This window comes from Quercus robur, chromosome 2, assembly GCF_932294415.1.
Source record: "Quercus robur chromosome 2, dhQueRobu3.1, whole genome shotgun sequence".
NCBI lineage: Eukaryota > Viridiplantae > Streptophyta > Magnoliopsida > Fagales > Fagaceae > Quercus > Quercus robur.
Window position 1 is genome coordinate 69859946 of NC_065535.1, and position 14830 is coordinate 69874775.

At 35.1% G+C, this 14830-nt stretch overlaps 1 protein-coding gene across 1 annotated transcript in view; it reads right to left on the bottom strand.

Moving 5' to 3' along the window:
- LOC126714782 (glutamate receptor 2.8-like) overlaps positions 1–4949 on the bottom strand; it is a 29604-nt gene extending 24655 nt beyond the window's left edge. Inside the window, exon 1 of the mRNA XM_050415087.1 lies at positions 4711–4949. Coding sequence (XP_050271044.1) covers positions 4711–4834 — 124 coding nt within the window. The 5' untranslated portion in view covers positions 4835–4949. The remainder of the gene's footprint in view (positions 1–4710) is intronic.
- Between the last annotated feature and the right edge of the window lie 9881 nt (positions 4950–14830).

Below are 14830 nucleotides of genomic sequence, written 5' to 3' on the forward strand. Positions count from 1 at the left end.
GAAGTTGCGTACTGGGATCCGCACAATTGGTTAGTCACGTATTGGGAGCTGTGCATTACAAGGAGATATTGTCACTACAGAACAAGTCCAATTGGGTATTGGGGTAAGGGTTCAACTGTAGGTTGGTATAAGGTACTGAGATTCCTTTACTAGTAACCGCTTGTTGTGATAATAGTAGATTCTTGGGAGTGGTGACCTTAAAATCACCCGGTGGGGTTTTTGCTGTGTAGGTTTTCCCAATTCGTAAACAAATCATCGTGTCAATTTATTTTTCCACTACATACTTAGTTTATTAGTGATTTGTTTGTGCTACCACGCGTTTGCATGTTAATTTGATTAATTAATAAACTTGGCTAATTAATCAATTAATTAATCACAAGAGGTCAATACGTTTTTGGCCTATCACCTGAGGGAGTGGACCAGCGATATCGATTCCTCATGTGGAGAACGGCCAAGGTGAGGAGATGCTCGTCAGTTATTCCCCAAGTATATGTTGCACATTCCCGAACCGTTGACACTTATCACATTTTTTGACAAGTTCAATCGCGTCTTTCTGTGTAGTTGGCCAAAAGTAGTTTGCCTTAATCGTCTTCCCCACCAAGGAACGAGGTCCTGAATGGTTTCCACATACGCCTTCATGGATTTTTCGCAACACATACGTTGCTTCCTCAGGAATCAGGCATTTCAAGTATGGTAGTGAAAATCCTCTTTGTAAAGTTCACCATTCATGACTATAAATCTAGCTACCCTGACTCTAACCTTTTTTGCTTCTGACGGATCGAATGGGAGTTGACTGTCCTTGATGTAAGAAAGGATCGAGTCCATCCAAGTACTAGGTTGTTGGACTAAGAGGGTCTGCAACCCATTGATACTAGGGCTTGTCTAGACTTCCACGAGCAACTCTGTCATTGCTGAGGCATCTTCAGTTAAAGCCAGTCTAGCTACCTCGTTAGCAGCTGATTTATCCTTCTTTGGGATTTGCTCGAGCTTAACATCATCAAATTCGTTAATAAGTTGAGTTGTTAGCTTGAGGTACTTCTTCATTCTCTCTTCCTTTGCTTCATATTCGTTGGTCATTTGCCCAACAAGTAGCTTTTAATCAGTCCTCAATTTCAAAATTTTGATTCCTAAGGCTTTTGCAATTCTCGACTAGCAAGGACTACTTCATACTCTACTTCATTGTTCGTTGCTGAAAATTGGAGTTAAACTCCATACTTAAGGGTATCTTTTTCAGGTGATGTCACAATGATACCGATGCCTCCGAGACCTATAACAGACGAGCCATCTGTGCAGATCATCCAACATTCTGCTTCCTAATATGAGTCTGGAAGAGTAAATTCTGCAATAAAATTTGCCAAAGCTTGAGCTTGGATTGCTGTCATTGGCCTGTACTCAATATCAAACTGGCTTAGCTCGATGGCCCATTGGATCATGCGCCCTGTAGCATTTGGCTTGCTCATTGCTTTCTGGATTGGTTGGTCCATCATTACTATGATGGTATGAGCTTGGAAGTATGGACGAAGCTTCCTTGAAGCCACGATTAACGAGAAGGCCATCTTCTCTATTCGCAGGTACTTTGCTTCGACTCCCTGAAAAGTCTGACTTGTGTAGTACACAGGTCGTTGTACCTTGGATTCTTTATGAGTCAATGCCGAACTGACAGCTGTTTGAGACATAGCTAGATTCAAAAACAACTATTCTCCTTCTATAGACGAGCTCAGCAATGGAGGCTTGGCTAGATACTCCTTGAGGCTCTGAAATGTTTCCTCACATTCGTCCATCCGACGGAAGGCCTGTTTAAGAGTTTTAAAGAAAGGAAGACACTTATTAGTGGCCTTCGAGACAAACCTGCTTAATGCTGCCACTCGCCCTGTCAACCTTTGGACCTCCATGACTGTCTTTGGGGAAGTCATGTCAAGTATGACTCTGACCTTTTATGGATTTTCCTCAATCCCTCACTGAGATACCATAAAGCCTAGGAATTTTCCTGATGAGATCCCGAAAACACACTTCGCAAGGTTGAGCTTCATTCTATACCTTCTCAAGGTATCAAACATCTCTTAGAGGTCTTCCAAGTGGGTTTTGGCTTCCTTACTTTTTACGAGTATATTGTCTACATAGACCTCTATATTCTTGCGTATTTGCTTGCTGAACATTTGGTTCACCAATCTCTAGTATGTGGCACCTACATTCTTTAGTTCGAACGGCATGACTTTATAGCAATATAGGCCTTGGCTAGTGATGAACACAGTTTTCTCATAATCTTCCTTCTTCATTAGGATCTAGTTATAACCTGAAAAAGCATCCATGAAGGTTAGTAATTCATGACCAACTGTCGAATCAACGAGCTGGTCGATTCTGGGAAGGGGAAAACTATCTTTGGGGCACGCATTATTTAAGTGGGTAAAGTCCACACACATTCTCCACTTTCTATTGGACTTTTTTACCATGACAACATTGGCAAGCCACTCGGGGTAATAAACCTCTCGAATAAATCCAATGACTAAGAGCTTTTTCACCTCTTCCATAACTGCTTTGTTCCATTCTAGGGCGAATACTCGTCTCTTCTGTTGAACGGATTTCTTTGTTAGTTCAACATTAAGACTGTGCTCTATTACTTTTTCTTTAATCCTCGGCATATCTTCATGACTCCATGCAAAGACGTCTAGGTTTTTTTTCAAGAACTTTACTAGCTTGTCTTTTAAGGCCTTTTGTAGCTCCTTCCTTACATTGGTAGTCTTGGATAGGTCTTCTTCCACCAGCTCTATGTTTTCCACTTCCTCCATGGGCTTGGGTGGTTCCTCCTCGACCATCGAAGTGTGATTTTCTCTGGATGCCAAGACTGCTTGGTAACATTTCCTGGCTAAGAGTTGGTCTCCACACATTTCTCCAATTCCGTAAGGGGTTGGGAATTTTACTTTCAAGCAATATGTGGAAGTTGCAGCCTTAAGGCGGTTAAGGGTTGGTTGTCCAAGAATCACATTATAAAACGAAGGGCAATCGACGATTAGAAAATCTACTATCCTTGTTACTTTAGCGAGGTATATCCCTGCTATAATTTGCAATGAAATGATACCCTTGGGATAAACACGGTCTCCACTAAAACTGACCAATAGGGATCCGAAGGGTTTGAGGCGTTTTGGATCCAACTTCATCGATTGGAATGTCGTCATTTACATTACATCTACCGAGCTTCCGTTATCCACCAACACTCTTCGGGTGTTGTACCCTTCAATGGTTAGCATAATGACGAGCGGGTCATCGTGTGGCTGCTTGATTCCCTTCATATCTTGTTCGGAAAAAACTATGCCGTCATTCCTGGTTTGATGATGTTTTGATATTGGCTGTTTGATATGAACACTGTTTACTTGCCTTTGGACTGCCTTTCTTAGGGACTTGTACGATCCCCCAACAACCGGTCCTCCAGTGATCGTCCTTATTCCTCCCACGATCTACTTGGAATTGTCCCGATCTTCTTCCTCATGGTTGTTAATAGACTTCTCTTCTGTCCATTGGCAGGCCTGATAATATTTCTTTACAAACTTTTGAAGTTTTCCCCTTTGGATCAACTCCTCTATCTGTTCTTTCAAATCTCGGCATTCATCAATGTAATGACCATGGTCCTTGATGATGTAGAAAATCAACAGTTGAGCTCTTGTCGTAGCGGATGAACGATGTTGTGAATGAGGTCGTCTCTGTAGATGGAGAACCTGCAAAATAAACTGGGTGGAAGAGTAACACTCCAGTGTGGCGTCAGCCAAACCACCTCCGATTCTTGAGAGGAAAAGAATGGAAAGTGATTTCGTCAAGTATTTGTGTGTGTGATTGGTCGTACCTTGGGTTTCTGGTGTTTTCTCTTTTATAGTTCAATGCCTAATCAATGGGCAATGAATCACTGTATTTATGCTCAACGGCTAATGCGTTACAGAATCTTTTTCTGAAGTTCACAGCTCGTTTTGTGACCGTTGCTCCGTCCGTTATGTTTCGTCATCAATGATCGTAATAAATGTGTGACGTATTCTCTGGGTAAATGACGATCTTCGCGTAGTGACAACCATAAATTTCTGACTCATCAGTCCTTATGGAAACGACAATACTTTTTTGTATCTCTCCGTTTTGAGGACGAGCTCAAAGGTTTGGGTCATTTCAGTGCAGGGTCATCCTTTATCTGCATAAGGATTTTTTCTACGGGCTTCAGCAAAGGAGTGAAATTCAGCTTTTTCTTTGACGACGTTTCTAGAGCACTTTTGTTGGCCTTGGCATCTGTGAGATTATCCTTGCGATCCCTCTTCTTGCCTTGGGACTCATTGCTTTATTCCTTCTTCCGCTTACCCGTCAATCCCTCTACAGTCAGTGCATCTTCCCCATTCATGTATTTTTGTGCCTTGAGCAACAAGTTCATCATTGAAGTTGGAGGAGTCTTCCCTAGAGAGAAAATGAGGTCTAGATTGTTCAACCCTACTTGGAAGGTCGTCATTATCACCTGATCATCTGCTTCGTCAATTTTTAGTACTGCTTTGTTGAATCATTTTACATACTCTCTCTGGGTTTCTCCTTCCTGCTACTTCACAGTTAACAGATACGAGATCTTACCGTAAAGAGTGAATGAAAAAAAAAAAAAAAAAAAAAAAACTAAAGCTATCTAACATGAGATCTTACCTACAGTCTACAGTCTGCAGATGGGGATGAATAAGAGGGAGGGAGATTTACCAGCAGCAGCTGCTTCAACAACATCACTTTTGGAGTCTCTGGAGCTAAGAAGTAGCCTAGTTTTGTAGTAACTATTGGAGGCATAGAAGTCTGCAAGGGCCATGTTGATGCAACTCAGACCCATCTTCCCAGTCCATGTATCGAAGTCAAGAATCACACCCACGTTAACTGAGATTGTCGTGTTTTGTGCCTTGGCTAAGAAATTACTTTTAGAAAGAATAATGAAGAACAAGAATGGAAAAGCAATTCTATCTGGTAGGGATCTTCATGATTATGTTTTGAATACCTTGTGAAATTCATCATCTTATTACTCTTATTTATAGGACAAGGTCAGATGGTCTTTTTTTTGGGCTAAATAGGTCAGATAGTCAAACGTAGGAAAAAACTATTAAATTATATATCTTTGAAAAGTAAAACACCAACTTCTCTCTTTCTCTCCTCACACGCCAACACACCATCAGGTATCAGAAGTCAAAACTACAATAACCAACTAACACAAGTTTTTGACAAAAGCATGGTTGGTGACAAGACAATAATATTACATCACAATACATGGTACTCGTATGAGACACAAATGACATGGGCATTTGTATGTATATAAACAGAATAGGAACAGATGCAAGTCTTTCTTCCATATGCAGAGACACAAGTTTTCCTCCTTCATGCAAGTGAGTTACATATTTTGCGACTAATGATTACTCGAGTTTATAAAACTCAAATTATACATGAAATTTTATATTTTTAATTTCAGGTCAGCAGATACCATTGTGGAAGGATTTTAAAGAACTCGATTTTCATAAATTCGAGTTATGAGTCAAATTTGAGTTTCGAAAAAGTAGTAGATTACTAAATATTTCTCAAACAATTGTAAGCAATTTTGGCCTTAATAAATTATGGGTTAGGTTTATTATACACAAATGGTCAAGTCAAGGTTTCCGGTTGAAGACAAGTCAGAATTCACGCATTAAAAAGATACATCGAGATTCATGCAAAAACAATTTTTCAATTATGTTTTTTCAGCCGCATGCCTATGGTTTTGTCATTTTCAAGCCAAGGTATAAAAGTAATATTAGGGCACACATTTCAAGACTTTTGGAGAGTGATATTTGTACGCAAGCATAGAAGTCCAAGCATGATTGTTAAAATCACGATCTGGATCGTAGGATCGCATGATTTTACGATCCCACTTCATCAAAATGTTTAAGATCGCACTAGGATTGTAAAAAAGGTAGGATCGTATAAAATTGTAGGATCATATGAGATCCTACCAAAAACATAAATTTTTTGTGTTTTTTTTTTTTTTTTTTTTTTTATGGGGTAAATTTTTTGTTTTGGTGAAGCTATAAGGGTTTTTATTTTTTTCATGTTGTGATGGTATGAATTTTTATTTTTTATTTTATAAAATTATATTAACCTAAGCAAATTTTTTCTAGTTTCTAGTTCACTTGTAATTAGAATAAAGGAATGCTTCATCATTTCTAAATGAAGAATTTGATGTTGGCTTTGCTGCCTTTTAAGCTATAATGTTATTAAATTTTTTTGATCAATATACTAATTTGTGTTCTAATATTACTAATATATATATATATATATATATAATTTTATCAGTTATGCTTGTATTTGTATATTGATTTATTGATTTTTTTGAGCATACTCTTTAATTGTTGCTGAGTTGTATAATTTTATCATAATGTCTTTTGCAGCTCTTGTATACAAATATATAATGTTTACATTGAAGATGAAATGGATGATGATGATTAGGAATTTAGGGCGGTGACTATAAGAACTTTAGAATGTGAATAATTAAATGCTTATTTCACCTTAATATTCATCTTGCTTTTGGATTTCAATTTGTAGTTAGCTAGTTTCTATTTGCTAACTTATTTTGGATTTCAAACTTGGAACTTAAAACTTGGAAAATATTTATCATATGTTTTGCTAATTAAACATTTATTGAACATTTTAGATACATTGGGTCAAAACTTAAATATATTTGTTTCATTAGTATAAACTTAATTAGCGATGTCTAACATGCAAATTACATCATATGATGCAAATCTAAGTTTTTTTATGGATGAATTTATAATTTACGTGATTATTCAACATACAAAGCCATTATCAATGTGTTTTTTGCTTTAAATCTAAAAATATGTAGGATCTTACGATTCTCGATCCGATTCTACGATCTCACCTACCTTCAACAATCCTACGTAAGATCCCGATTTTGACAACCTTGAGTCCAAGCTCTCTTGTAACATCAACCAAAAATTCAAGTTCAATTTTCTAAAAAATTGTTTTTCAATTATGTTTTTTCAACCACATGCCTATGGTTTTGTCATTTTCAAGCCAAGGTATAAAAGCAATATTAGGGCACATATTTCAAGACTTTTGGAGAGCGATATTTGTACGCTAGCATAGAAGTCCAAGCTATCTTGAAACATCAACCAAAAATTCAAGTTCAATTTTCTAAAGATTTAGGGTCTGTTTGGATACCGCTTATTTTACTGAAAGCTGAAAACTTATTACTGAAAACACTATAGCAAAATAATTTTTAAACTATGAATAGTGTCGTGGGACCTAGGATTTACTGCTTATTGTTGCATTTTTCAGTACTTGGCTGGTCCGTGAACAGTGCTGTAGGACCCGGTAAAAAAAATGCAAAACGCAAAATCATTGCTTGGCAAACACATGCTTAGTGTGTGTTTGGTAAAAATTATTTTTTCCAACTTATTTTACTATTCAACTTATTTTTGGTACTATTCATGGGTCCCACTGTACTATTTCAGCCAAATTTTACCTTTATGTACAGTACTTTCAGTAAAAAGTTTTCAGTTTCAGCAAAATAAGCAGATCCCAAACGGATCCTTAGTGATCAAGACAAGGTTCCAACAATATGTTAATTGAATCAATGTAATTGGTGTTATTTTCACAACTAAGAAACGAATTTTGAACTACTTTTTTTGTGATTGATGACATTTCAGTTTGTAATATTTATGTAGTAAAATTTATAGTATCTCTTTTTTGAAAAGAAAAAAAAAATTTGTTGGTAGTATCTATATAACACTCTACTCTTTGACTTTTGCAATCATGAATTATGAGTTTTAGATAGACTCTTTAATTTTATACATTGAGAGGGAATTGCAACAAAATTTATTACAAAATCAACCATTTATAATTTTTGGGATTCAAAATAATGTCATGTTTCATTTTAATAGGCGATTGAGTTAAAATGTGTATTTCTTAATCTTCTTTTTGCTGATAATTTGATAGTTAGGAAACGAGAAAATTGACCTTGGATATCTTCGTTTTAAACATTAAGAGGTATCAACCAATTAAGTTACAAGTCTCTTGACTTAAAATTTTGAATCTTTGTAATATTTCTTATTCTTAAAAGGTGGAAATTTTCTATCTTTGCCTCTTTTTCACCTGCTTGTGCCAAAGCAAAAGGTGCACTCCTTGCAATCTATTTTAAGGTTTTAACTGGTTTAACTAATAAAATTTATTATCGTCAAATAAGAAATTTGAGGTTTGAACCTCGCCTGTATTAAAATTAATGGGTGTTTTGGCTTAATAGTAAAAAATTATTATTATAATTTTATTTTGGAAAGTTTTAAGTTATGACATTCACTCCTAATAATACTCTTATTTATCATTAGATCAAGACACCAATCGATTTTTGATGTAGAAAGGGATTGAACTTCAAATCTCTTATTAAACCATTAGAGACTTTACCAGTTGAACTAACTAGAATTCACAATTATTATTATAAAATAGATGTTATATGTTAAAATTTTATTTTATTTTTTTTAAAAATAAAATAAATAAGCGGCAGCCAGAGCTCATCAAATGGGCCATGGGATAGCACGGAATATTTTTTTTTTTTTTGATAATCTGCATGGAATATTTGTTAACTCACGTGTCCTGCTCCTCATTTTGGACGTACCCTTTGACTGTTGAGCAAACTGCGAAGTTACAAGTTCTCTTCATCTCCTGACTTCTCTGCGCCTAATTCCCCTTATCTCCATGTCCATGGTATCTACCAAATTATGAACTAAAAAAAAAAATCTCTTCATCTCCGTTTACCTTGACCAAACAAAATATTCATGGTCGTATGTGTTTGTCAGCGTAAGAAACCTTGCATTGAATATCGTAAATATAGAATGGCATTTCTATATATAAAAAAAAAAAAAATGTAAATATAAAATGGTGGATAATAAACTGAAGGGCATTTCATACAGCCAGGTCCCATCTTTTCTTGAGATATACTCATAAATAGGGCTGTAAACGAGCCGAGTTTTGTCGAGTAGTACATGTTCAATCTTGACTTGTCAGGAAAAATCAAAAGCTTGAGTTTGACTTTGTTAAGGACAAATTTTTCACACCACATGGCTGCATTTCATTGGTGACCTGCATCACGCCAACACTATCATGGATTTTGAGAAAATCTATTTTCAAGCCCAAAAGAGTCCATATTCACAAAATGACGCCAAAGCCCATGGTCCAAAACTCATGGCGATATAATCTCATCAAAGCCCATGGTTCAAGCTCATAGCACATCATCTCATTTTTGGCTCATGATCCAAGCTCATGAGTCTCATCGGGGGAATTTTGGGAGTCGTGGTTTGGAGGGCCAAGAAGTATGTTTAGTAAAACTCCAGTGGTTCAAAGTTAATAAAGGAAAGCATGTTGTTTGGCATGTCTTCCCCAATTTCCTAAACTCTGACAGGTCAGTGTACAATAGGTAACATTTGGTAAGCCTTTCATATCACATAACACCTAAAATGATAAAACTCTCCATGCTCTTTACATAAGAATTAATGTTCATCATATAATATAAGTTTTAAAATATAATTATATCATTCCATATTAATTATATTATTATTTTCATATAAATCAATTCCAATTATATGGCTAAATATATATTAATATCTCATATTTAGCATTAAAATGCTCTCCTCACTCTCCAAGGTTTGGTTAAAATACAAATAGACCATAATTACATCTCGAAAACTTCATCAAATATCAACCAACTAGTCTATTACTTACCAAAATTATATATGGACTAAGCATATATGTTAGGTTCTAAGATTTTTTTTTTTTTTTTTTTTTTTTTTTTTTTGAGAGAGTTAGGTTCTAAGACTTTAGGTTTAAATGTATTCAAACTTCAATCTGATTATGTTGGCAAACCATGATCAAAACATAGAGTCTAGGTTTAGGCTTGCTCAAAATATGTTTATTTGTAAAATTGGAATTAAGTGATTGCAAAATTTATTGGACTAAATCTACAAGGCTTGATCGATTGAAAATTAGACTCGATCGATCGAACCACGCGTAGATTTATTTTTCTGCAGAATTCCAATTCAACCCAAACTCTACTTAAACGTATTAGGGTTCAAGTAAAACACTCCTATATATAAAGGAAACCCTAAAACGTTTTTATAAGTTTTTTAGAGGGAAAAGAATGTGTCTCTTTTTGTATCTAGGGTTTTGTACCCAAAAGCTCTCTAAGGACTTTTGTTGTCCATTATGCTGTGTGTGTGAATCTTTTGTGAGATCAAGAGGTGATTGCCTTCACACATACTTAGGGTTTCCAATATTCAAGACTATGTCAAGAACTTGGTGATCGATTTAGTTGCTACATTAAAGAGCTTAAAGAAACATAAGCGGGTGTGCTTGTATTTGCTGGAGAATCCAAGAAAGAAGAAGTCTGTGGTCTCAGAGCTTGCACGTGGTCGTGTCAGTAAGTTTCTACTGGTGGGTAGCAATAGGATGTTCATGGTCTAAGTCGCTACTGTAAAACTTCAATTCTTTCATAGTGGATTCAGGTTTACCTTGAGGATAGCTAGGTTAAATCTTCCCCAGGTTTTTACCGGTATGGTTTCCTAGGTCATCATATCTTTGTGTTATTTATATTCCGCACTTTACATTGATATGATTATATGATTGTGTTAACCTAGATCTGAAATTTGGACTAAGTAATCACTTGGCTAATTTACTAGGTTAATTCAGTTGTGTTTTAAGGGGTCTAAAAACGTACAAGTGGTATCAGAGCAGGTTGCTCTTTTTGTTGAAGATCTTTTGATCTCTGAGTTGATCCTTGACCCCTGTTGTCATGGATAATTTGAAGTGTCTTTCTGATCATGTTTCTGCTCATGCTTCTATTGATTTTATTGATGCCTGTAAAACTCTTCGTAAGGAATTATTGAAATCTATGAAAATTGCTAAGAAATTCAAGGAAGAGTTAAAATTGGTTAATTTTGAAAAAGAGGAATTGGTTGTTAGATTAGATGAATCTAATAAAAAGAATGAATTTTTGAGAAATCAAATTTCCTCTCAAGATGAGAAGATGAAAAGTTTGGAACAAGAGTTAGTTGAATCTAAAGCTATAATTGAAAATTTGACTAGTACCAAGCCTGCTGTTGATAACAGAAGTGTTTCTATTTCTCTTAAGCTTAAAACTGAGAAAGTTTATATCCCTCCTTTCAAGAGGAATAATAAAGAAAATGCTTATTTTGCTAGGTTAGACAAAGGTAAAAGTTATAATGTAGACGCTGAAGTTTCTAAACCTATGTCTAAACCTATTGTTAGAAAGCATAATAAATCTGTTTTTGTGCCTACTTGTCACCTTTGTGGTGTTGTTGGTCATATTAGACCAAATTGTTCTTTGTTGAGGCAAGAACCAAAGCTTGTGATCGGAAACCCCAGTAGGAATGCTGATGTTCCTAAATTTGTTCCTGTTTGCCACTTTTGTGGTGTCCATGGTCACATTCGTCCTAATTGTCATAAATTGAAATTTAAGCATTCAGTGTTTCAATCTAGGATATGTGATGATATTTCTCCTGCCATAAGTCTATATAAATTTTTTCATATTATTTTAAAAAAAATTTAAGCTTGTTAGCTTGTGAAAGGAATTTGCAGGATTTCAGACTTTCTCAGAAGATTGGTGTAATCCCTCAAATACACTTTGTTTCACATGGATTTTCACCTACAAAGCCGAAGACTCGTGCTAGATGGGTGAGAAAATATTCTCTAAGGTGAGTGTTGTTGACTTGTCCTTGATTTAATTCTTTCAATTATTTGTGGACATATTTTGTTTCTGTTTTTGGTTGTTTTATTTTTCTTGAGGATTACATGAATTATGATATCTCTCTCTTGACCTAGAACATGCTTGACATTGTGGAGAAATTTGAATAATATGTGTTATGTAAGTGCTAAGCTATTTCTGATTTTGTGTGAGTATGTACTAGTTTGTACATGTACTCAAGGGTTAATTAAGAAATTGATATTTCTTGTTTGTGTACCCTCTATAGCTTAGTTAAGCACTGTCATGCATTGCATTTACATTACTCATTTAGCATAATATGTGCTTTTTGGTTTTGGTCATAATTTTTTTTACCAAAAAGATTTTTGTGTTTTGTATTTCACATCTTGGATTTATAATCAAGGATTGGCCATATTATTTTTACATAACATGTTTATGTACCTTGTTTAGCTTGGATAAGCTTCTTTTATTGCACTTTACTAGTTTGAGCTTTGTAGTGCATGTTGTGTGGGAGATGTTTATAGTTTTTGATCACTTTTGTTAGGACATATGTGTTTCACTTATTAAGAACATATGTCACTACTTTATGTAATTGGCTTATCCTTTGATAAAACGCACTTTACTTGTATTTGGGTAGATTTAGGATGTGTCTAAATACTTCAAGAAATCATATTTCAAGATCAAGTATTGAAACCTTCAAGTCTGTCCAAGAAAATAAGTTGATAGTGCAAATTCATTAAATCTCGACAGCTACATCTATCGAGCTTAAGAAAGCTGTTTCAAAGACTAGTGTGCTCGACACCTTCTCGACACCTCCTATCTGTCGAGGTTTAAGAATTTCAAAATTCTAATATGATTTTCTTGGGATCCGTGAATATGTCTTTGGACTTTCTTTTCTCCTAACCCTAGACATATAAAAGGATTGTTTTAAGGGCCGTCAAAGAGTTCACAAGTTGCACAAGCATTGAGCAAACTCTGTTCAAGCAAATTGTGACCGGAGACGAAGTTCTTGCCCTAGTTCATCTCTTTCTCTTGAAGAAGTTGCTGTGTATGTGCACCGTAAGGTTTTGTGACCAAGCATCTTCTTGATCTTCATCGTGTAGATGAACTGAAGAACTTTGCAACCAATAATCTTCTTAGTTGGTGATTGAAGTCACATACTGGGATCCACGCAATTGGTTAGTCACGTACTTGGGAGTCGTGCATCAGAAAGGGGAACTATCACTACAGAACAAGTCCAATTGGGTATTGGGGTAAGGGTTCAACTATAGGTTGGTAAGGTACTTGGGATTCCTTTACTTGTAACCGCTTGTTGTGATAATAGTGGAGTTTTGGGAGTGGTGACCTGAAAATCACCCGGTGGGGTTTTTGCCATTAGGTTTTCTCCATCCGTAAACAAATCACCGTGTTATTTATTTTCTGTTGCATAACTAGTTTATTGGTGATTTGTTTGTGCTACCACGCATTTGCATGATAAATTGATTAATTAATAACTTGACTAATTAATTAATTAATTTCTATCACAATGGGTCATTCAGTTTGTGGCCTATCAACTTTGTCTTGATCTTGAAGTCACATGTCTTTAACTGTCAGACTTGAACCTTTTGAGAAAGACATAAATAACTATCTCACCACTGTTTACTAGCCAATCATGAACACCTTAGAGCATATCATAAGATTTTGTGCTCGAAAAAGTGTAGCACATGCACAAAAGAACATAAAGTGTAGCCTCGGTTTAAATGTTAAAATTGGTATTGGACTTAACATTAAATCAAACAAATAAAATTGGTGTGAACATTATTCCGGCTATTTTAATAAGTTTCTAATCAAATAAAATTGATGTGTATATTATGAGGCAAATCAAGAAACTTACATGATTGCAAGCTTTTATTCTAGGAGATGTGAGAATTATATGATGTAACTGTTTAGATGGTAGTCTCTCTCAAATTTATGTGATGAATTTTGTAGAAATTGTGATTAATTGCTATTCACATATCACCTTACATGTATTTCAAGCTTTTGCTAGTTGCACACGCTACACAAGTTACTCTTTGTTAAACTTGGTACATTATATTGTGTGTGATCTTGTTGTGGCCATCCAAGACTAAAAGTTCCTTGATTTTAATGCAAAACGTGTTTAAAGTTTGAGATTTGAGGACAAATTGATTGAAAATCTTGCTTTTGGAAGATCTGGGTTGAATTCAAGTATTTTTGAAAAACTTTTCATCTCATACTCATGCATTTTATTCATAATACAATGTGCTTTGAGGAGTTTCTGCATTAAAATGCTTTGTTTTTCAAAAAAACTGATTTTTCCAGATTTTCAATTGAACGAACCTGCTGCTCGACCGATCGAAATTGTGATAAAAATTTTGGTTTGAATCTGCCTGGCTCGATCGGTGCTCGATTGATGCTCGACCGATCGAAACTGAAAAATTTTCAGTTTTTAAGTATTTGACCAAATTTTTTTCATGCATCATTTATGTCTAGGATTCACATGCATTGCATTGATTTTTTGTATCCATCTTGTAGTTTTTGCAGTCATATCTCTCATTGTTTTCACACATAACATGCATACACTTTGCTAAATTGGGTACTCAACTTGATTTAAAAATTGATTGATTAATTTTTTGAGCTATGTACTTTTTAATATATGCTATTTTTTATGTGTGAACTGCAGAAAATATTTTTCTTAAGAGATATGATGGATAATCAATGTGCAAATATTTTCTCTACTCATGCTATTGTTTATGGGTCACATAGTGTCATGTTTGCATTTATTGAAAGAGAGAATATTTTTCTTCATGTGTATCCTCAACTTAGTTTTTAAGTTTGGTTTGTGTCTTTTAACTTTTCCCTTTCTCCTGAATTTTCCCCAAAATTGTTTTTTCCAAAACTTGTTTTGTTTTTCTTATTTTTATAGGGGGAGAAGTTTTTTTTTTAACCTTTGTTGCTCTTCATAGGGGGAGTTGTCTCTATTTTCTATAGAGTTGAATTAGTTTGTGTTCCCTTAATTCTCTATTTTCTCTTACCTTTTGTTGCGTATGTTTTTTAAGTTGGGCAACAATGAGTTGTCTT